The sequence below is a fragment of the Gordionus sp. m RMFG-2023 genome, chromosome 2 (genome assembly GCF_954871325.1).
Source record: "Gordionus sp. m RMFG-2023 chromosome 2, tfGorSpeb1-WG-v2, whole genome shotgun sequence".
NCBI classification, from domain to species: Eukaryota; Metazoa; Nematomorpha; class Gordioida; order Chordodea; family Parachordodidae; genus Gordionus; species Gordionus sp. m RMFG-2023.
The window spans coordinates 13,523,508-13,549,415 of record NC_088776.1 but is presented as its reverse complement, the minus strand read 5'-3'; the positions used below and the strand labels follow the sequence as shown (position 1 = coordinate 13,549,415).

The 25,908-nt window shown below is 26.3% G+C and overlaps 1 protein-coding gene across 1 annotated transcript; it reads right to left on the bottom strand.

The window, feature by feature from the left end:
- Window positions 1-862: 862 nt before the first annotated feature.
- Window positions 863-22,131, bottom strand: LOC135923332 (transportin-3-like). The gene is made up of 26 exons (XM_065458018.1): window positions 22,009-22,131; window positions 21,837-21,968; window positions 21,727-21,795; window positions 21,608-21,681; window positions 21,504-21,564; window positions 21,367-21,459; window positions 18,973-19,131; window positions 18,829-18,912; window positions 18,302-18,411; window positions 17,838-17,913; window positions 16,177-16,239; window positions 13,970-14,128; window positions 12,136-12,243; window positions 11,769-11,914; window positions 8,720-8,958; window positions 8,247-8,546; window positions 7,767-7,861; window positions 6,873-6,946; window positions 6,595-6,655; window positions 6,204-6,347; window positions 5,632-5,748; window positions 5,132-5,340; window positions 4,661-4,820; window positions 1,994-2,164; window positions 1,558-1,709; window positions 863-1,081 (listed from the first exon to the last, which is right to left on the bottom strand). Exons 1-26 carry the CDS (start codon window positions 22,111-22,113, stop codon window positions 1,021-1,023), a joined length of 3,222 nt encoding a protein of 1,073 aa, XP_065314090.1. The 5' UTR covers window positions 22,114-22,131; the 3' UTR covers window positions 863-1,020.
- Window positions 22,132-25,908: the final 3,777 nt, after the last annotated feature.

Here is a 25,908-nt window from a genome sequence, read left to right as displayed (position 1 = left end):
TAATTTAACTCATTCAGTCTATTAATTTTCGAAATACACTCATTATCCACGATAATCCGAATGAGGTTGTCGAAAATTATGAATCGGAGAAATTTTTAAAAATTAAAGAGACACAAGGAAAAGCATCTTAAAGGGTAAACGATTTTAGAAAAGTATTTGAACCATATTTACAGCATTTGTTGATTTTAAATGTAGAGATTAAAATATATAATTATTTCATAATTATCTATATAAGATATCATAATTTATTGAATTATTCAATAATAAAATTATTGTGATGAAGCATAAAATTTCAGGTCTCTAAAATTTGTGAATAATTTGAATCTAAAATATATTAATTAACCTGCTAATTTAAAATTTATGCTCAATATTAGCCATAAATTTATTATCTATAAAAATAATTAGAAGATTTAATATTAAATAAAATAATTACGAAAATTTCCGTATAGAATGTTGAAAATAAAAAGGTTTAAATATTATTAAAAATTTCAATTTAATGACTTTTAACATTATCGGCCACTCATAAATGTCAATATTACTAATTAATAGAAATTATAAAATTCATGTCATTCATAACTGTCCGAATTACTAAAATTTTAATAATTTGTAAGAATATATTATCGTCAATCATAAATGTTAGTATTAATATAAAGAGTCAATTTAAACGTAACCTAAAATATCACAGAACACCGGACCTGATTTTTAAAGTCATATTATTTTTAAGACCATTCCAGGCCGGGATTAGAGCCTGTATGTCTCTGATAATTATATAGAAAGAAATAATTAAAAGACAGCATATTTTTTAATATGCAAATTTTAAAATTGAATAAAGATAGTGTAAATTATTTAATAATATCAAATAAAAAGAAAAGACAATTTATTGTATAAATCACTTTAATAATACAATCCATAAAAATAATTATATAAATATATAGAAGTTGTATGTATAATTAAATTATATATGTACATTAATATTTTTCCCTGCATCAAAGAAGATTCTAGATAGATAGGATTAGCAAATCATTTGAAAATTTGAGCAAGCTCCCTGAAAGCTCTAGTTATATGTTTTTCTTGTGTCGCACTGGTATTAAATAAATTTTATTTTATTTATAAAAAATGTCAAACTAAAAATTCAGAAAATTGATGAAAAATAAGTTATTTTTTGGCTTTAAATTATGTACATTTTTTTACTCAATAATAAAATCGAGGTGAACAAAAATGACTCTTAAGTAGCTATAGGGGAATAAATAAAATGTGTAATGTTCGTTTTAAACGCTATATTATAATTATTAAATAAATTCTCATAAAGTAGGAGTTCATTATACGATTATATAGAGGTTGATATTATAGATGATTATTAGCATAAAGATGGTAAAAATATGGTGGTCATTATAGTTTCATTGTAACCTTTATTTAAATAAATTTTACTTTTATCTGCATAAAAAATTTCAAGAAAACTTCCATCTACATTTATTAAAATTTAATATTTAAATAAAATTATCTATCAAACACTATCACTAAAATTCTAAAAATATTAATTAGCAATTAATGATAAACTTAAGAATGCTCAAGCGAAATTCGTTAAGGCATTGTTCGGACAGGAGAGATGATTCGGGAGAAAGGGAAGCTGATAGTTGAGAAGAATTAAGCAAGTTCTGCCGTTGTTGTTGTATATCGTGAAGGGTGCTGTCAATCCAATATGTAACGTTCTTTCGATTTTGATAAATTTTTATTTTATATCATAATTATAATAAATAAATAAATGATGTCATTCATGAGTAATTATAAAATTGAATTACGTGAAAAAATTTTATAATCAAAACATTATAAGTGGTTTAGGATTATATTGTAATTATAGGGTATTATTATTTAAAGTTATAACTATTAATATTCAAGTTTATATATAAATAAGTCACTTTTGGCAAAAAAATCATAGACTCAAAAAAATTAATATTTTTTGAAATTAAAGATTTGCAAAGTATAAATAATAAACCCTTTTATTGTAGACCATTAATTCGTAAATAACATCAGCAACTTCTGGGTACAATTGAGAAGATAAATTAAAGACTATCGCTTTGATTAGGGAATCGATTATAGTTTGACCTTTTTCATTGAGTAAGGTATCCAAAAATCGTTTCTTTTCATGTTGATTGTCGGAGTTGTCCTGTGTATTCAAATATAACTCTTGTACCTATTATCAGGGCACTTATTTTAAACCCCGAAATAGACAAGTGCTCATCTTAATAAGATTATAAACCCTATATAAATTATAATTAATAATCCCAGTAAGAAACATTAAGCTTGCACATATTAATGCCACAATAATAATACCAATATTTTTTTGGTTTACAATACCAATACAATCTAACATAAAATCAGATATTGCATTGGTCCTTAAAACCAATACCACCCAAGTGTCAATACCAATGGCTGATTAATTAATCCAATAGTAATAATATATTAGTTTAAAAGCAATACCTATATTATATAAAAATTATAAAATATAGATATATTTATTTTTAGATTTATTGTAAATTTTTGGCTCTATTTCGTGGATAACGCTAAAAATAGTTCCTAATGTTTAATTTACCAAGTGATATATTTTTGTTTTTAATTTACTAAAAAATATATTAAAGCAAATAATATCTCGATATCTTATCTATATTTATTATATAAGTTGAGCATCTGTGATAGCAATATTTTAATTCCTATAAAAATACATTCATATCAATTATTTATTTAGAATATCGTGATTGAATTCAAATATGAGAATCAAAATTTGAATGATGCTGACTCTGATAATGTTTCTAATGAACATTGGCAATCATTCATCTTATATCTTTTTTAAAAATGAGGATGATCATTTTAAAACAAAATCAAGAATTTTTATAATAATGATTTTTATTCTTTTCAAGTACAGGGGTAATCATTAAAACTAATACTAATATGAACCAATAAAATATATTTTTTTAAATGTTTCTTCTTTGTAGTAGATTTAACGCTTACCCGGGTAAGCCAGTTTGCCTCTGTCCCCCTTTCTCCATTTGAACAGTCCTGGACATTGCTAGTTTATTTATGTCATCCATTATCACTTTCATCTAGATCGTCTTAAGTTATCTTTGAGGCCTTTATTATTCCTTGTGCTTCTTTACTCAATAATATTTTGTGTTTAGTTCAACATGCGCAAACTACCACAGTTAATTTTTTCTCATGCTCTATTCGTTTCTATTTCAATCATCACTCTCAGTCCTTGCTTGTTTTTTTCTCCTTCATCTCCTTTTTTCCTTAGAGGGGGTCCATATATATAAAAGCTGGGGGCTTCGCCCCCCAGACCCCCTTTAACGAGCCTTCGGCCCTTTTGCCCGATAATATATAATAAATATATTTTTTAAATGCATCAATAATATGTTATTATAATTTAGTAGATTATTCTCAATGACTTTATAATAATACTATCCAGAATAATTTCAATAGTAATATAATTGATATAAAATCACTTTTAAGTCTTTTGACCGCATAATCTAAAAAAAAATTTGCTCTGGGAGGGGTCCAAACCCAAAAACCACCCCCGCAGCTACGCCACTGGCTGTGCCTCTCCCAAAATTTCATAGATTGCCTAAATTCGTAGGCCAGTCAACTCCCACCAAGTCTTCAAACCCCTTAAAAATTTCTATTACCACTCCTTGTTAAGTTCACTGCTTTTTATTTTTTATCTTCAACTCTTCTTAATTTATTCTTTGTCTAACCTGCCAGGACCATCTATCTTTGCACTGTTAACTCCATAAGTCCATTCATTCTCTTTATTCAATAAATTATTTTTATGCTTCAGGATATTCATAATTAATATCAATCATCGTTTTTCCTTCTATATTTTTCAGACTACCTCTGTCTTTTTTAGCCACCTGCTTTGCAATCAGGAAGATATTTCTTCTTTCCATACACTATAATACTTTTATAAACCCTTGCTTTTTATCATCTTGAGCCTTTGCTAATTTCTTGGTATTTAACTTATCCTTGAATATCTCTCCATCATCCTCTTTACTATCATGCCATCTTTTGTAACATCTCCGTTTCTCGTTCACAGCTTTACCTGCCTCTGAATTCCACCATCATGCTTTCTAGTGCCTAGAAGGTTCTCGTAGCTACCAAATTTGTGGAGCCTCATACTCATTTATCATCAATTTCCTATTAAATTTATATCTAGCACTCTCTTCCTTCAAATCTAGCCTAAGAACTTTCTACTAATGATCCTTATGCTTTTAAAGATAAGGTCGCTTATAACTAAACGCTGCTGCCCAATAAACTCCCCTGCCAATCCCGGTAAATTTCATATTTTTCACAATACACCTATTACATTTCCTTCTTAACACCACTGAAATTTTTGCACTACCCGATACTACCCGATTTGTAAATTACCATCTTCTCTGCTTATTTATTAAACAGTGTATTACAAACAATTTATTCCTATATCATCAAAATCTATAATTCTCTTCCTTAAATATAAGAGCATTTTATTGGTATTGTAAGCCACCTACAATATGGACGATTTAGAATAAAAAATGGGGCGTATTATACAACTTTAATAAACCAGCCATCGTATCATCATGCTTATTTAAACCCACCAATAACCAAATTTTGAAAAATAAAAATATATAGAAACTTGAGAATCAGATGAACAAACGCTAATGAAATCGCACAGAAAAAGCATAGAAGCTGAATGAGCCTCTCTGTGATCCAAATAACAAGAGGATATGAAAATTTTGAATACGTGAGGAAAATATTGATTCTTGAGGAAAGGTAAGGTCAGGTATTTAACAAATCTGTTATATGAGTATTTTTTAAAAAAATACATAATTGAATAAAATTATAGAAAATTTTTTTCGAGGAAAGGTTTATAACAAAATTTTATATTTTGTGCAGCATGGTAAAATATGTAATAAAGGTACACCATACATGATGATCATCTCAGTAAGGGGCCCATTTTAGGATAGTTATTAAAAAGAAAATCCTAGATAAAATGATAATTTAAAAATTTCTTTAAATAATTCAAAAAAACTTGAGATATTTGTTTTTCCTAGCCCTAGTTTTCGAAACAAGGTCAAGTAAATATTTCATTTAAAACAATATATACTTTTGACATAGCCTAAAGTAATCTTCGATATTATCCGGAATCTGTTTCAATGCCGATAATATAGTTTCGGGCTGTTCTAGTTTGTTCCAATATTCCATATATTCTTGAGGCAATTGCAAGATTTTTTGAGAAGGAGAGTTATGGGTATTTGAGACGTCCGTCATGAATACTTTGTCACAAATATATGTTATGGTGTGGAGGGTGAAATTCTGGGGAGAAAAATGTTATAATAATATTGATAGGAATAAATAAATTTGAATCTAAAATGATGCCTTTGTTTATAATAAATCAACAATGAAACTTTGATCAGCTTAATAAAATTTAGCAAGATAATTTTAGTGTGAGCCTAGATCTAGGTTAGGTTGATTGAGCGAGAATGGTGAAGATCCTTATTAAAATCAGTAAAAAAAAACAATCCCAGGGGTTGTCATGTCAGAATTTACAGTTATAAAGCTTATACTAAAATTATATATTTTTTTAAATTTCTTCATGGATATAACCTCAAACATTTGAATAAGTCCAGATTTGTAATTTGTATCAGGATAAAATTCTTCCACGATAACGCTTCCCAAATAAAGGTATGAGGAGTGATGTTTGGTTTGGTACAGATTTAAGATCTATATTTTTTTTAAATAAGGAATATATAAAATAAAATATTGTTTAAAAAATGTTATTGTTACAAATTATATAAGAATTGTTATAATTCGAGTAATATATGGATAATGTTCCGAGTCTGCCAAAATCATATTGGAACAGGTTGGCATTTTCTTTTGGGCAGAATTCTTAAATTTCCAATTAAAATAATCATTTACCCCTCCCCTCTCCACATCTTAATAAAAAATTTTAAACAGGCTATAAATCAAATCAAATACATTTATAAAGTTGAGGTGAGGGCTATTAAATTTTAAAAAAAATCAACTGGTTTGTCACGTATAATGTTTTAAATTAACATATATTGTAAAGAATATTAAATTATGTTACTAGCCATTGGCAAAGGAGATAGTGAGTATTATCCTATATAGTGATTAAGTCTCACATTACCTCTATAAAAGTATTTTAAAATAGGGTTTACCGTTCCAACGAGTTGAGGCAGTATAAAGGAACTTCCTTCCCTTCCAACAGCCCTAAATATGTGTTTTATTGTTCGGCAAATTTTTTCGGTTTTGTGCTCGCAATTTTGAAAAGCTAAGAAGAGTTGATTTAGAACTGGCCAGATCTGGATAAAGCAAAAATTAGATACACAATATATTTCTTTTTCTCTTTTTAAATTTAATTTTTTTTTTTAAAAATAAATTTTCACCCTAACAAATAATTATTCAATTAAATAAATTTTAAATGAAATAAGAAAATTTGGCCTATCCTAAATTTTTATCTTTCACAAACGATTTGATACAATCAAGTTCGTGTAGAAGTTGTAACAAAATTTAAAATAATTCCATTATTTTTTTTAAATAATAAGATACTTTGCCTATCATTGGAGTTAGAATGCTAGGTATGGTGGAAGATTTGTAAATTGTAAACGGCCTTTTCAGAAAATTAATTAGAAAATTATTTTTATTTGTGTCTATAAATATAGAATAATACAATGTTTTTGAATCATTTAAAAATTATTATAATATTAGTGAGGTTTCAATAGGGCTAAGACGTGCTCTCATTAGCATGCCTAGCAGCAATTTGTATTAATTTAAGAAAAATGGTAATGATAAATTGAATGGTGTTAGAGGAAAGGTGTGCATTATACTTGAAAAGCGATGATATTTGATCTAGCCAGGGTGAAGGGTCGCAATCACTATCCATGCTTTTAGAGTTGATTTCCTATTATATTTTAATTAATTTATATTATCATTAGATCAATATTTTAGTTAGTATGTAATAAAAACTAAACTGGAAATTAGTGTTGTTAGCTCGATTTTGCTGATTTTAAATTATTATTTACTTTAAAATAATCTTACGCAAGTATCGATATTTTGTTAATCGATTCCCAAACCTTTCTGCCATCTAGGAGCAAAATCTCAAGGTTTGCGTAATATTTATGTCTAAAATATTGGGTTAGCGTTTTGAAATATCGAGCCGTTTAACATTCTAGTAATAATTCCAATACTGGTGGCCAATATGGGCCTTTTGAAGAAGATATTATCAGATGGGGTATAAATACATTTCCATTTTTTATGTTTGTTTTATATTATTCAAAAAAATATTTAATTTTATTTTTTTTAAAATGACTATTAATTTTTAAAATTTAATTATTTTTAAGAATTCATTTAGAAAATAGCATTTTATTTGGTAAATAAATATCAATAAATATATGTACATTATATTCATTAATCACAAATAAATATATGTATATTATATTAATCATGCATATATATTTCTAATCAGGTTTATATAGCTTTTTTCTAAAGAGAATAGAAATAGGTATTATTTATAAATGATATTATATAGGGACCAATTAAAGAAGACAACATACTTGTTTAATTCAATTTATGATATTAATAATAGCTCAATTGATAAAATAAGAGGAGTGTTTGCAATGAGTAACAAAAAAATTAAACCAAGTTTGTCTCATGCCAAATCTTAAAAAATATAGCGGATAATATTTAAAATAAAATGTTTATTAAAAAAGTCATTTACTAACATGGAGTAAGCCTTGTATCAATTTTTCGCAAATCACGCTCAGACACTGCGTTATTGAAGTTTGATCTTTTAGGTATGGCAATATGATGCATATTGCTTTAATAAAGAATGTACAGATATAAATAATGATATTTGAAAAATCAAATTATATTAAGAAAACTTAAGGTGATCAATTAAGGGTTATTTTTAGGCTACTCTAAAAAGGTACCTCGATGTTCAAAGAAGATTGACAAAAATAATCATCCTTAAAAGAGAAAGCCCCTTAGTAGTAAAAATCTTGGTCCGGTCCTAATGGAATCAGTGGACTTAAACCGGAACGGTTGACGAGTAGTTTGTACTAGTTTGGAGCACTCGGGACCACTCAACCTTAGACCTGATGCTATTCAGGTCAATGCTAGACTGCCCTTTCGTTGGCAAGAAGATTAAAGATGACGTTATCACCGTTAATCAATCCATCATAAAAAAGATCATTTATAAAAACCTTTAATTAATTCCTGCCTACAAGCGTGGTTTAGAGAAACGTTTCTAAGCTTGGCAGCTTCATCGTCAATCGAATTTTTAAGGACAAGGTTACTACTCGAGGTGGCATCCAGGGTTCCATTTTGACTTTCCGAAAGGATTAGAAGATTGGGCAAATATTTGGTAATGAGGAGAGATTGGGAACCGGTGTTTTTAGAGGCATGGCCACATATATTGGTCACGGCTCGTAAGCAAGATAATTTCAGGGCATCTTTGGTAGGGGAAACAATCAGTATGGCAAACAGGAAGTTCAGGGAAGAGTCTAGGATTTTAACAAATAAATTTTAATATATGTAAATTGGCAGGAATTAATATTTCAACTTCTTTTTTCAGAAATGGTGGTTGTTTTACTTTTAAAACAAAAAAGATATTTCAAATTTTACTTAAAACTTTGGTAATTACCACTAAAGAGTTGAATATCGTTTATTTATAAACCTAAATAATCGGGACTGTAAGCCAACCATTCGGACATGTCGGAAATTAATTCAACACACGTATTTACGAATGCCGGAGGGTAAATTAAGGCGTAGAGTTTAGGTAAAATGTCGTCTTTTAGGATATCGCAAATTTGTTTAAGTAAATTCTGTATCGAAGTGGACATGCTAATAATTGAAAGGTCTGATTCGCTACTAATTGTATCGATGTTATTTGGAATATGATTCTTTTTCTTCAATCTTAAATGGAAGAGTTACGATTATTTGCGGATTCAGAATTAATATATATACTTCATAACTGCCTGCTGAGTAGCAATTTAAATATAGACCCAGCCCATGCGGCCTTTTTAAAAAGTTAATAAAGAAGAAATCTAAAACTTAAAAAAAAATATTTTTCCTAGCATTAAATTAGAATATCAATTTAAAAATTTGATAATTTTATTCTATTTATTACAAAATATATAAAGAAAATGATTAATTTAAGTTTTTTTATATTTTCTTAAAACTAATTTAATAATTGTTAAATTCAATCAGGCAAAAAGGAAGAATAGGAAGTGTGGAATTTAAAAAGTATACATCTTTTTTAAGTTAAGTGCATCGTTTTTATAAAATGTACAAATCTTTTTGTATAAAATATTTTTCACCGGCTTAATGACCGGTATTTTATTATTCTAGACATTATTGAGGAGGTAGTTAGGAAGATTTCTAAATTATCATTGTGAGGGTATTTATTTTATTATTAAGAATTTGATTTCGAAAGATGTTATTAATTGATAAAATTTATTATTTTTTCATTAAATTTTAAGGTCTATATAAGTTAACACTTAAGAATGTAATTTTCACTTTTTTCATAATCAACTTTTACTAAATAAATTTTAAGGTTTAGTAATGAATTTTAAATTAAAATTACATAAAATTTTGATTATATGTTACAAAAATTATTAAATTAATTGATAGTTATAAAATAAAAAATTTTATAAAAGGAAAGGAATAATACACCAACAATTTTGGGGTACCAACCGGGCCTATATTTTATGATGTTGTCACAGCCGGCCCGGAGCCGGACTGATGCCTGTCACAGTAGATATTGTCGATAAATCGGTTACAAATTGGATCAATCTAAAGCCACCTACCAAGAAAATCAACTGAATTGAAGCGTGCTGGGGCATATTCAGGGATTCACTAAGGAGGGGGGAGATAATTTTAAAAAAATTTAAGAATTATTCTAGGAATAATTTAAGAATATCTTAATTTTCAGAAATTTATTAGGACTAATGACTATAAAATATTGTCAATTTCTAATACACAAATTCAAATATAAATTTATTACAAAATATTAAATGTATACAATAGGTGTATTAATCTTATAAAATAAATGTCTCGAAATAGAACGTTGTAAAAAAATAATTTTAAGGATTTAATATGTGATATGTAAATTAAAATTATATTTTTGAAAAAAAAAATTATTGGAAATATAGATTAAATCACAAAAATATTACTAATTATTGCATGTTTAAACTTACAAATACTCATGGAGAAAATATGGTTTATTAAAAATGGGAAAAATATAATTAATAAGAAACATATTATAAATTTATAATATAAAATTCAATTTAATTTAGGATTGAACTAATTTTTTTAATTATTTCAACAGTTCTTGGTGTCAACTCTTTATGTTTAATATTTTTCCATAGGTAGTACCAATCATTAGTATTGTTAAACGTCTCAATAAAAAGGCCTAACTAAATATTTCACCCAGAAAAATATTACGCGCTGAAGATTTTGCTCATAGAAGGCAAAAAGGTTCAGACATCTATTAGCGAAATCTCGAGGCTAAGACATTTTTTTCCTGACGAAAATATTTAGTCAGCAGTTATTAAAAACCTTTTCAACGAGCAATTTAACAATACTACTTCTCGGGTATGTTTTTATTCTGGTTAAAGAAAATGTTATTTCATTGGTAGAAGTACTAATGGACAGAGATGCCAAAATTATAAATTTTTTTATATATTAGGAAATAGTCTTATGTTTGAAATTATGCAAAGCATCTATAGATTTTTTGGAACATTAACAACCATTCTGCACTTAGCTAGAAATTCATCATTAGATACTTTAACATGCTCAAACATCTGTCAAATATTAATTTTTTCTATCAAGATTTGAAATGATTCTGAAGGATTCCGGTAATATTTACAGATTTGTATTTGCTGACTGATAAAGAATCTTTCATTAGTTTGAGTCATAAAATTTTCCAATAATATTATTTGATTGATTCTATATTAATATTGGAACGATGGGCTTGCCTTACTGCGAGTCGGGGCAGACAAATATTAAATTCATAGAGTTCTGATTTTGATTCAACAGCGAAATATAATTTATTTAATTCATCATCATTTGTCATAATTTCCTTAAGTTCCAATATTATTCTAATGATCTCAATCAAATTTTTTGGAATATTTTACTTCAGTTTTGCAGTGAAATGGACACAAATGATTTGGTGGAAAATTTTTAAATGGCTGATAAATATAACGCTAAGTAAAATTTGAATCGATAATAATTCATAGAATTAATTAGTAGTGTATTTATTTCTGTTGTGAATGTGATAAATAAAAGTAATTTTTTTGAAAAAATATTTTAATCAGCCTCTGAATGTTTTGGCTTTGGGGAGGGGGTGAGATTTGTCTCTTGCTCCCTCCCGCTGCATACCTGACTGGAAGCGTAAATTGATATTCATTGTCATTCCTTGACATTGAGCCATTCTCTAGGCTAAACCTTCCAAGCTGAGGTTGCTGTTTTTGGCTAACATGGTTTAACTATTTTTGTAGTCGATTCAATCTTAAAAGGAGCGATTTCATAACACTACCCCCGCCCCTTACACATTAAAAAAAACACATAAAAATAATTTTAAATATGACTTTATGTTTAAAATATACATTTGCTAACCAGATGGTTTTTAAAATCACGCTCATAAAATTGATTAAAGTGAAATTAAAATAGGCATATGAAATTACTGATAAAAAAAAGACTTAAATAACAGCTAAATTTTTTACTTTGATAATAATTCTTTCATCAGTGCTGATATCAAGAAAAATGCGGCTTCCAAAGTGGGCCAATTATTGACGGAGGCTATGTGGTTAGTAAAAGCGTGATTAAAATTTTGAAGTGGCGATAATTGTTCTCTAATGTAAGTAACCATCTTGATCGCGATAATTATAGATGAAATTTAAAAATATTTATTTTTTCGAAAGTAATATTAACAATTTAAAAATTGACAATTTTTTTATTATGGAATCAACAATTAGAATTTTGACTTAATTCTTAGTTAGTATATTTCTATTTATAAATGAAATTTTTGAAATCCAAAATAGCAAAAGGTACATTATCTTTTTTTAAAATAATTAAATGGGGGAAAAAAACTTGATTAATTATGGAGATTGGGTCAGAGGCAAACGCTAAATCCTGTATCAATTCGTATATCCTAATCCTGTACTCGCCTATATCGTCATGATGATCGGGTATACCATCCTTTTTAATCATGTAAATAAATATTAATATATTTTGTCTTTCGTCTTTCTTTAGGAAAAAAATGAAAGAAAAAAATATTGTTTCCAATTCCATAATTGAACAATGGCACTGATATTCTAAAAAATTTATTTAATGAATAGAAGAAGCAGATGCCAGAAACCTTCATGGGGCTGAACCTAAAATGTAATTTGATATTCAATTTGATTCTTATTTTATGAATTTCGTATTCTTTCAGTATTTAACATTTTACTTGCGTAAATTTTTATATTTTACCATATCTTCAAATCACTTTTTTAAATTGTTGTATTAACATAATTTTTCATTTTGAAAATATTTTGAAGGAATTTCTTCGAATCGAATCAAATTCTGTCTTTATTATTCGTAAGAATACGAACAAGGAATTATACGAATCGAATATGAATAATGTATATATTTGATTCGTATTTTTGAAGGTGTACATGGGAGAGGTCAAAAAAAAAGTAAAATACCATATTATAATTTATTTTACTGAATTAAAAAAAAATTTGATAGACCGGGATTGAATTATACTTTCTTTAGACTATGTTGTTAAATATATATTTAAAAAAATAATCTCAGAAATTACGCGAATCTAACGGGAAAAAAAATACAAGCCATTTTTTAATGTTAAAATATTGGCCTAAATGAATTTTTCTAATTCAAGAATATTTTGAGATTCTTAAAAGTTTTACGAATTGTGAAACTTTAATGATTTTATCATTAAAATTTGGTAATTTGTAAAATTTTTGCGAGAAAAATGTCAAATGAAAATGATCTCATGGTAAATATCAGACAATAGATATTTCTGAATTGTAATATCTACTTAAAGTTTAGAGCAGCAAGTATGATGAAATGGAAAGAAATGGATAGGTTGTATGATCTTAATTAGGCTATGTCCTAAATATAAAAATTACTTCTGAAAAACTTTAAGAATTAAATAACTTTAGTGAGTTTTGAGAGATTGAAACATGTCCCGAATCTTTCATTAAATTTTATTATTAAATCCTCCATTTTAAATGTTCAAAATGTTTGATGCGAATGATTTTTTATGATTGAACGTAGAAAAAGCAAAGATTTTTGGAAGGCAGGTATATGATAATTAGAACTATATATTTTCATTCTAAAAATACTATCCCTTCTTATCCCGATAAATTTAGTCAGACGTTCCATATGCATGTGAAAACATTCAATTATATTCTTACAAATATTAAAGAAAATGTAGTCACCCTAAAAACTCTATAAGCATAAAGAATGGGCAACCCTTCTGTATGAATTTTATATAAAAGATCTTAATATATTTTTAGATATACAACATGGATGAGTTTTAGAAAAATAGCTTTATTTACAAAGGTTGGCAAAATATCTAGCTATAGCCTGATAAAATTTATAATCATATCAGAGATTTGATTAGTTAAATATTAAAATATAAATTTTATTGAAATTAATATTAAAAAACAAACAATATTACAATAAAAATTAAAATAGTCCCATTGATAAAAATGATAGAAGCTACTGGCTCCACATAACCCCATGTTAGTAGGTCCTTAGTGGACGTAGAGGGACTCAAAATCTCTGAACCTTTGGAAAACCCCTAAAAATTCTTGAATTTTTTTAGGTTTTGCTCATAAAAATTACCCAAATTTAAAAATCTAGCTATGCCACTGTCCCTAATGTAGGAGTAAATATATTTTTTTTAATTATTTTTTACGTAGTCGCTATCAAGGGTGATTTTATTGAAGAGATTTTGCAAGAGTTTATTAACGTATGGTTTGAAGAGGGCCAATTTTGCTTCGTCCTTTGTAACACTGGTGTTGTTGTACAGGCATTCGGCAAAATTGTACCAAAAATTAAATGTTATTTCTGATACCTTATGTATATTAAAAAAATATACAATATAAAATTATAGCCTACCTTGCTAGCGGGAAGGGAAGATAGACGAGAATTATAACAAAAAAACCTAAAAATTAAAGTTTTTCAAAAAAAAATATGCAAAATATGGCGCGATTTGGAAACGTTATATAAAGAATCGTGTTCTGCCAAGTAGAGAAAATCAAACGACTTTTCTGTTTTTATATTCCGTATGGAGCGAAACTAAGGCCTCGTGTATAGCTCAAGCGATGCGTATTTATAAAATATATGTTAAATTATATAGCTATGCTATAGTTTCGCGATATTTTGCTATTCTAATTTTGCGACGTGGCACGTCGATGTTCGTTTCATCCCAACTTTTTCTAATATGTAATAAATATCTAAGATATCATTATAAAAAATTATTAGGCCTTTCCGGACTTTTTTTATTAAGAATGAGTTCCTCTTTTGGACGTTATATCTTAGGTAAGATGTGCCTGTATTAAAAAGTTGTTTTCATACGAATAAATTTCAAACCAAGAAGTTAATTTTATTGAACAAAAATGATATCTTATTTATCATGGTTCATTAGAGTTGAAAAATCGTTATTTTTAAAAAAATCCATTTTTTTAATTTAAATTGCGATTTTTTTGAAAAATTATTTCAAATTTTAGTTAAACTATTGACCAAGATTGTAAAATATCTTTTTATAAATTTCAGTCTAATATTATCTGGCAAGTAAAGGACTAATGCTCAAGGGATTGTTTGCTAAAATTAATTAATTTTAAAATTTCTGATTTAAATAAAAATGCAAAATAAAATTTAATTTCTTCAAACTAAAATTAGCCATTGCTATTTCTCAATCGGTTAAGAATTTGCCCAATTTAAAACTCCTTAGAAGAATTTGCAATAGTTTTTCACCATCTTATATGTAATAAAAAAAATAATAAGTAGTAATCAGATTTCTTCCTTTGCTAAACGATATAATCAAGCTTTAACTTCTGCATACTTTTTATCCTACCTTTTAAACCAGAAATATCGTTAAATTTAACAACCAATGAAATGGAAACAGCAATGAAATACGGGTGGCTACTCTATCACACTGACATTTTATCTATCATGGTATAGTTTCAAGCAAGATCAGAGACATTTACTAAAATTATGTTTTGGGATAATCCAGTAAATAAAGTAGACCCAACTGAATGGTGGGTGGCCCAAGGAAATTGAGGAGGTTGTAAATATTCAAAAATAATAAAACTATTTACTGCATCTTCATCATCCGCTTCAGTCGAGAGAGTATTCTCCTCGATTGGAGTTGCTCACTCAAAGCTTAGGAATCGGTTTGGAACAGAAAAGGTAGGAAAATTAGTTTTTTTATTTAAGAAATTAAATTCTAGTAACAATGTGGTGTCGACGATTGTGATTTTTAATATAAGTTTTTTCTTAATTTTATAAATTTTCACTATTGCGATAGGATCACCAGTTATTTTTCTACTATGTCAAAAATTGAAATAGATGAAGTCTAACAAGTGGCGATTACTAGTGCAATTTGGTTATTTAATTTAGATTTTGCTTATCTTAGTCTTATCTTTCACCATTTTACATTTTGATTTATCAATCATTTTAAAAAAAAGGGGTGATTTAAATCGCAATTTAAAACAAATTGATTTAAATCTGCCAACCCTATGGTTCAACTATATATATACATTTGAAAAACATACTACATTAATACAAAATAATACTTAAAGGGTATAGAATAATATTATCAATTTATATAAATTAATCATTAAACATATTATTAACAATAACCAATGAAATAAATAATAATTTTATCCATCAGGCTTCCTAACTTTTTACGATAAATATGGGATATTGAGGTTTATCAATATCTCAACACCTTAAAGACGCAGATAGCACAAAGACGCTAGATACTACGTGAATTGCAAAATGTATTTTAATATTAATAAAATTAGCTAGGTGGTATTCCTTAATTTGAATTGGATTACATGTTATATGAAATAATTTTCTTTAGAAATAAACAACAATATATAGTTAATAAATAATTACTTCGTTGTCAGAATGAGTGACGCAGTTTAGTAACAGATCTACAATTTCTAAAATGCCAAATCCCTATTAATTTTATTATTTAAATAATATTTACATATTAAAATAAAATGGTAATTATTTCTAAGATCGTTATTGAATTATTGATAAAACATTATCTTAATAATACTGGATAACAATAATATAGGTAGTATTGCAAAAATCAGTTCGTAGTCGTCTCGAGTTAAGGAATTTACAACACTAATCATAACAGAGTTGATTACCTCAAAAAAATCAAACGATAATTCAAAAAATAGATATTTAACAATGTAATAAAAAATGACATAAGAAAATACCCATTTCAATCTTTAGTTAACCCTACCACTTTAATTATATTTCACTCACGATATACTCATATTTTATCCTCAATTATAATTACCTAGTTGATAAATAGGTTGGAAAATTCCAGATCCCAGAAGGGATGGAATGATGTAACAACCATTCCGCTTCTCTTTGGGATAGTCCGAAAGTTCCGAACTCATGTTGATATTCCATATTAATTATTTTTAAAAAGCATGTAAATATAATATTTTAACACAAAGATGGTAAGAGATGTGAATATAGCCTAAAGCCAGGGAACATTGGTAGGCTTTTGGGCTTTGGTACAATATTTTTAATACAAATATAGTTTGCTAATATTTGTTATGCTTTTTTTTAAATGGGAAAAATAAAATAATATTTTATTTAAAAAATTGTCGTATGCTTTCTGTGGTATGGTAGTCAACCCTATATAAAGATTAGATAATATAAACTACTTATAACTCAGATTTTCATCTTTCTCCTCAAGGTTATGAAAAATTAACAATATATTTTCTAATTAAAACCTATTTATTTTTTAACAATATCATGGTCATTGATCATTTTTCTTTATTATACTTTAAATATTTTTTATAAAACAAGTGGGATAACAACATGGACCACAGATAATGGTATCTTAAAATTGATTTGAGCCATTATATAATATCAAAATAAAGAAAAAATAGAATATTCGCGCTAACTTTCTGATGTAAAAAAATAATAAAAATTGTACTTATAAATTTTATCTCAAATCGAATTTCTTTAGGCAAAAAAAAATAAATAAGGATTACATAAATTTTAACGTTGGCAAATATTTTTAAATTAACCGATCCTATTATATCCAAAAAAGGCGTACAAATTTATGAAGCTATGTAAATATTGGGTTATATAAAAAAAATTTAAATGAAATGGCAATTTTTTTAATATTAAATTGTAGGTTTATTTCAAATTACTTGCTATAAAATTGGTAAATGGTATATTAGAAATATATTATGTTTTAAAAATTCGAAGGGCTTCAATACTTTCAAAATTTTTTTAATAAAAATGATTATGTTAAATTTTTAAAAATTTTTCAGAAATATATTTGCGACATTTTTAATGATTTTTAAAAAATCCTATTTATTTATTTTCTTTTAAAGTTTCCGAATTTGTAATTTTTTAGAAAAAATCAAATTTTGGACAAGTATGCCGGGAAAAATATTAAATTATAGGATCGGTTAGTAATGAAATAATTATCAGTAGGTGATATGATGTATCTGGTAGACATCTAAAGGGAAACGATGTATTGGTTCACCTCTAATAAAAAATAATGGCATAAATATTTAAACCTCTTTAGGATTGGATATGATGGATGTTAAGCACAGGTTACCCAGCTCCGTGAATAAAGAACAATAATTTATGGCTCTTGATTTGGTACGGTAAGTTTTTTTTAAATAGTGTAAAAGTATTTTAAGTAAAACAATGGAGAATCAATCGTGTTTTTTTTGAGAATTGAACAAGTGAGTTTCTTAGCACGATGTTTGAGTTTTGGAAATAATTCAGACAGGAGTTTCATTTATAAAGATTGGGTGTAAGAGAGAAGGTATCTAGGTATTTAAGGACAGAAGGTTAAATGGTTGCTTTTTAACGCTCTTGGCCAGAGAATTATCTAACGCATAAACCACTAGTGAAAAACTTTAATAAGATTCATGCAATCGGCAAATTAGAGGGCTTTTTTTATAACAAGGGTAATGTATGACATAGGTTTTCAACAGTAAATATAAGTTCAAGTGTGTGATAATTTAATATAAACTTATCGCCATTAATATCGTCATCATGTTGAAAGCACTGAAAGTAGGCACTGGATAAAGGTAAAATTCTGATGATTATGTATTGGCTTACCTCAGGGTACATAGATGGTTCCTATTGAAAAAAGGGATATATAATAATTTTATTAGGTTGTTTACTTAAGTCCCAGCAAAATTTTCATTTGCACATTTTTTTATGGACAAAGCATTAAATAGTGAAATGTTGGTTTGAACTGAACTCAACCCTAGTCAAAAAACTTAGCAGATTAACAAGTCCTAACCCTAATCTATCACTTCTATTGCTTAGTCAAAATAATTTTCAAATCAGGGTTGTGATCCTGTTAAAATTTTAAACCGAGTTTTAAATTTGGGTATCATTCTAAAAAAGATCAGCTCTTTTTCAAATTAAAAAGTGTTGTTGCTTGAGTTAATGGCAAAAATTTATAAAATTAAAACCGAGTAAAAATTTGATGTTAAAATTATTGTTGCAAAAAAAATGTGCATTTAAAATAGCTCGAGATGATATATTTACTTCAATGGCAATTATTGTAGCGACTAAAACATCTGCCGCTTTTTCATGAACTTTAATGTCTGTATCGTTTAATGATTCTAAACTCTATTGCATTAAAAGTATATACATATATTAATTAAATATTTTAAAAATTATATAATATACCAATTTGTCTAAGCAAGCCATAAATGCTTTAGATTGTGTCAAATTGATATCTATGTCAATCATATGAGCTTCAATCCATCTCTCAAGGCATTTAAACACTTTGGTAAATAATTCAGAATCAGTTTGAGGCTGTAAGCAAATTCTGATGGTTATTTCATCCTATGTTCATGCATAAATAAAATCATCATAATATAATTAAATATATCAATTTAATTATATTTTAGATCTTTGAAGATATATCTAAAATCCTTCCATTTATACTGATTTTGAGGTGATTCAGTAATGGATATCAACTTGTACCTTCATCACGTGACTGCTTATGAAAAATTATTAGGAGTACAAGAAAACCAATCTTTACATAATATTTAAATAAGAACTAGAGTCCTACAACAGATTAATGTTAGATATCCTTTATATCTATTTCTTTTTTTTTACCTGATTGAATGGGATTAGATAATTAATTACAAAAAAGTAAGAAAAGTTTCCAAAAAAAAATCAGGTGGGGAACATTATTTTTTATTTGGAAATTTAAATTGTATATGAATAATTCTATCATTCATCAAATAATTTAGAGCTGATATACGTCCCTATTTAGGTTAACTGTCCTGCTAAAAAAAACAAGTCTAAATGTCCCATTAAGTATTTAAAATCCCAAAATGTTAAATGACATCAATTTTAAGAAATTATAAGTTTATTTTTATATATTAAATATTAAATAAATATTCACATTTTATCCAACTTCTGATATATATAATTTTCTGTTAAGAAGTTCAATTTTTTTTTATTACAGATAGATGTTATCAAAATGAATAAATCTTGTAAAGAGCGAATCTACAAGATAGTCATCTGCAAATTTTCTCTTGAGATTTTTCTATTATATTATCCACCAAATTTTATATATGGTAAAATGAATTAGTTGGAGCATATCTTGCTTGGAATGATCAGCCATTTGGATAAAATTAGTGCTGTTAAACGACTTGATTTTTAAAAACAGCTAGCTCAATGTTTTCGTAAAAAAATATTTCGTAAGACTGAAAATTTTGCTCATAAATGGCAGAAAGATTTGAACATCTATTAGCAAAAACTCGAGCCTTGCATAATATTTTGTGGCTAAATATTGGGTTAGTCATATTTAAAAATCGAGCCGTTTAACAACAATAATATAATGTTAAAAAAAACTTGAATTAAGTATTGGTAATCAACTTTTCATTGAGAGACAAAGTTGAAGTATATAAAAAAAAATATCATGGTATTATTTTTCAGAAATGATTTATTCTATCAAAATAATGGTATTTTTCAATTGTGAATGAAAATGATAATAATGGCCATGTGAAGGATCTTACAAATGTGACATTAAGGACAGTAAAAAGTGGAAAAAAGGGATTAGAGGAGAAACTGACTTACTTGGGTAAACCTGGAAAACTACCAATAAATGATAAAGAATATCCTATAATATATATAATTAATATTTTCTTAAGTTGTTAATATTTTTTATAAGTTGTTTGCAATTAGCATAATATTGTATTTTTTGAATAAATTACATATACTGTTCATCATTTATCTAGAGGTAATTTAATACATTTTATTTTAAATTTGTAATAAAAATTAAATATTCAAATCAAATCTAATATTTGATAAATTGAAATACACCATGAGGTAATTTAATATATTTTATTTTAAATTTGTAATAAAAATTAAATATTCAAATCAAATATTTGATAAATTGATATACATAATTATTTGTTATTATAATAGCCTCCAGGTTGAATGTCATATAGTCTAACACTACCTAGTTGATATATTCCTTAATAATAGCTGACTAAGGTGAAAGGGTGGCTGTCTTTCCAGTGACCCAAAACAATCTTATGAAAGTTTCAAAGATATCCAGGGTCATATTTTTTTGTTTATTAGTTATTTTCTCATTCAATAAATTCATTTAGATATCATTATATACCCATGTGAAAATTGAAACATGCAATTATTTTGTCATGAATCTACAGGGAACTAATACTTCTTAAACTAAAATTTTACATAAATATAGTTAATAAAATGAGTTGATAGAATAAATATTATTTTTGGTGTTGTTATTGTTGGAAAAATGTAAATATATTTTAATAGGTAATAAATATAAAAAAATAATATTTATTAAAGAATAATCATAAGTCAATGATCCAAAAGACAGTTTAAAAGGCATTATGTTAAACTAAGAGTAAGATATTTCTTAATCCATTTAAAAAACAGGTCTAGATCTTTAAAAAAAATTTCTTTAACTTTTAGTAGCCCCATTGATGGGCAGGTCTCTATTTAAGCGATATTACATATTATATTAAACTTAATATATTAAGTTATGACTATAATAATTGTCAAAATAATTATTAAATAAATTTAACTAACCAATTTATTCAAAACTGCTTTTGAATAAGCCGATAATTTTTGAGTTATTACAGTTTTCTTATTTGATCCTAACTTCAAGCTCCTACTTTGAAGCTAAATTTAAATTTATTTATATATTAATATAATAGAATTGGTACTTCTTCAACCAAATCAGTTAAAATTTCCAATAACACTTTGTCCCATTTATTATCATTAAGTCTTGATATATGTGTTGGATAGTTTAAAAATTAAATTATTTTACTTCAAAAATAGTGTTGAAAGTGACTCATCAATATTTGGTGCTCTCAATATAAAATCTGCTATAGCAAGGCTCAACTATTTATAAATTTACTTATAATATATATGTATATATAATTAAACTTGATTAATCACTATATTATTTTGATTATGATATTCATAAATATATTGATATAATGAATCTTGTAGTGGCTTTACAAAACAAATAAAGTTTTATATAAAATTAATTAAACTTTATATAATTCTAATGGTAGCTCATTAAAATTGTTTTGTATCTTTTGTTTTAGTGTTTGCGCAGCAAAATAACTTGCCTCAAAAGAATGTTTCAATAACAACAATTTTGTGGCAATATCCCAACCATTAGACTTTTAAAAAATATATTAAAAGTATAAATAAAACATTTACTGAATGTTGCAAGTTTGATAAATATTGAGAAGCCTTTTCTTTGTCTTGCTTTCCGTGATAGAGGGTATTTATAGCATTAAGTATATTTTGTATGTCAAGTTCCATAATTTGCACTAAATTGAATAGATAAAATAATCGACTAAATTATATTTTTATATTAGGCAGTGTAAACAGTTGTGTATTTACAATTTTAATTTAGAACTGTTCGAAAGGAGAAAGCATTAGACTGTGAGACATTAGCGCTTTGAAACACTAACATTAAATAAAAATTCTACTTTAGATATATTTTTAGTAAATTATTAATATAATACAAATATATTAATTGAATATATTTTTTCTTCTTCGTCTATAACGAAAAAGTTACTTCTGTAACAATCTTTATCGAGATATTTATCTCATAAGAAGATATTTACTATTTTTATATAGTAATATCTTTTATTATATTAAAAAAAAATAGATTATGTATATAAAATAATTGGTAAATTATAAAAGAATAAAAAAAAATGATTTGTAAGAAGATTTCAAAATTTTTATTTTTGTTCCTTTTTTAATTCTATCAAATATGCAAATTATTATATAAGGGAATAAATCAAATATTAGACATTTTACTCTAATATTGAAATTTTTTCATTTCAAAATCTTATCCTTTTAATAGTGTTGTTACACGGCTCGATTTTTATAAACCGGTAACCAAATATTTTAGCCAAGAAATATTACAAATGCCTGAAGAATATTCTCATATATTACAGAAATATTTGGATATCTATTAACGATATTTTGAAGCTTGCATTAAATTTTATACTTAAAATATTGGGTTAGCAATTTTTAAAAATCGAGCCGTTTAAGAACACAGGCTTTTAAGCCTATCCTCTTTTGAATGATATGAGAGAATATTGTAGGTAATTTATAAGAAAGTTGATGGTTTGGGTATGATGGATACGACGCATTAAATAAGATCCTACTGATTATTTCCTAAGAACACTGAATTCCATAATTATGTTTTAGACCAATGGGATTTTTTGAAATATTTTATAATCTTTATATTTATCTTATTTTGATATTTCTTTTATTTTTTAAGGCGTTAAACCTTTCTTTTATTTTCATCCATGTATCAACTTAAATGATTTATTTTCTTTGATTTTAGTAACAACTTAAATGATCTATTTTCTTTTATTTATTAAAACATTTAAAAAGATATTAAAATTACCTTTGTTTATAGAGAATATAAATCTTTTTTTATCGGTTAACTTAAATGAAATTTTATGTGATATACAAAAATAAACAGACGCGATTACTTGATCGTTAGAAATGTAACATTTAAAATTATTATTTGTTTGAATTATTTATTTTCAACATATATGATTCGCCATAACTAGATAATTTTGATGCTCATATAATAAATAGATAATATTACAATATGCGAAACTATCCAATATCTACAAATACCGAAAATTCTAACAAGATTTTATATAAAAATATGTTAATTTTTAAATAATCAGACAGAATCCCAATCGTTTTGACAGGAGTTACAAGGGCTTCGTTTCAGTCCGACATTCGGCAGAATTGGGTTAGGGAATTCTGAACGACGATGAAATAAAAGGTGATAAATCAAAATAATTCCTATAATTTATATATATTCATATTACCACGAAATAAGATTAATAATATTTATTGCTAAAGGCAGTACCGACCGAATCTATATTTTACAATTTCTGCCCTGATAGACATTGCTAAATATATATTTTTCAATAAGACCCACTTATTATTTATTATATACTAAACGGATCTCGTGGTCTCAAGTTCGATATCAATATATCATCCTCCAAGAACAAAACCACCAAGTTTATCATAAAAAATTCATGATCCGTGCTAGATTCAAATCCAGAACCAATGGATTGGAAAACGGTGGTCTGTAGGCCACAGGGGCTTTCCGAAAATTAAAATTTTTCATGGTCAAATTTAGCAGTCTCTATTAATGTGAAAAATAAACAAAATACATTCGCGGCGAATTATACAAAATATGCAATAATATTATGTATTTTTATATATCCCCACGGGTATTGGCGCTGCATCCTCTATCATTAACCAAATAAATTAATAGAAAAAGTTATTGAAACATGGAACTGTCTATTAAATGCTAATGACCATAGTTCTAGACAGAATTTTGTTCCTCATAAACTTTATTTGAAATCTATAAGATACTTATATTCTAGGCCTTGGAAATATTACATTTTTTATATAAAAATATTGATTTCTTTTATGTAATGATTTTCTAAATATTTTGAACTATAGTCATTATTAGGTATTAATTTTTCATTTGCTTAAATAATATTTCCGCGGACACGTAAATTTCCGAATGCGGTATATCTTGCCCCCTCCTGGCTACGCCTATGCTAATCAATTTTGGGTAAAGCATAAAGAAACGTATAATATCTTATTCAAGCTATTAAATCCAACATCTTGGGCAACGAAGATATGATACCCCTTGGGGGAAAAGAATTAATTGCCATCATGACTTATAAAATTAATGTGAATGATTTCGGTTGATTCATGCAAGGTCTTTAGTATGTTGTTAAAAGGCTAAGCCGAGTCTATTTAGCTACGACTCGAACCAAGTTTCTTGTCAAAAACGATTATGAGTCGAGTCGAATAGCTCGCTTATACGGCTCAATTATTTTAGTTTTGTATGTAAATTATAATTTTTGATATATATTTTTCTTTACATGTATAAATTGGCTCCAAAAATGGATACAAACCAAACCTTAACCAAACCGTTAACTGCTAAAAACCGGTATTTTTTATCGAACCTAAACCTCTAAAAAAATTCTATCCGAACCTGAACCGAACCGCTAAAATGCCTCTGAACCGGTTAGAGTCTCATAATTTTATGCTTATAAAATAATGTGTAAGTTATTACTATTAGTATATTGGAAAAATTTAAATTATTTTAAAATTATTATCAATCATATTTAATCGATAAACATCAGTCATAATTTTTATAAACTTTAGTATATTGCCATTTTACAACATTTTTTAAATATTTTAAGCTTATAAATTATAATGCATAGAAAAAAATTAAATCTAATATATAAATTATTTACATATAGTATTATAAATGACACATTAAATCTGATATCATACTGGCAATGCCAGCTACCCAAATATGTGAGGAAAGATGTTTTTCAATAATTAAATTTAAATTATCTCCCTATATATATAATTTGAGTGAGAGGAATTTTGAAAATATATTAATAAAAAAATTTTAAGTAATTTTTCATATTAAAATTCATTGATATATTTATAAATTACACATTATTTTATAATGTGCAATTAATAAAAATGAAGGTTTTTATTTTAATTATGAAATAAAAAATAAAATTTTCCTTATACATAATCCTAATGTAGGTTTGAATTAAAAAGTGTTTAAACCGGTTTTTGAGGTTCGAACCGAACCGTTATTTTTATTTTTTGCGAACCGAACCTGAACCTTGAACCGCTATTTTTATCCGAACCTGAAACTGAACCGATATTCGTTTCGGTTTGGATCCCTCGCTCCACATAATTATTTTACTATTCTTTTATTAAAATTATTTATATATATTATTTTTATTTTATTTTTATACTAATCTTAATATTTTTTATTTATATTTAAATATATGAAATTAATTATACCTGATTATGGTAAGAAAATTGATATATTTATTTGATTTTTTTTTAACAATATATATTTTATTTCTTACATTTTTTAGTGATTTTGTCCCCAAAAATTTTAAGCAAAAAAATTGTTGGAGTTTAAAAAGATTTTTAACATATTTTGATCAGAATTTTATTTTTTGAGGAATTTTTTGTGATTTTTATACAATCTTTAGGGCGAAATCTTTGATATTTTTTGTAAAATTA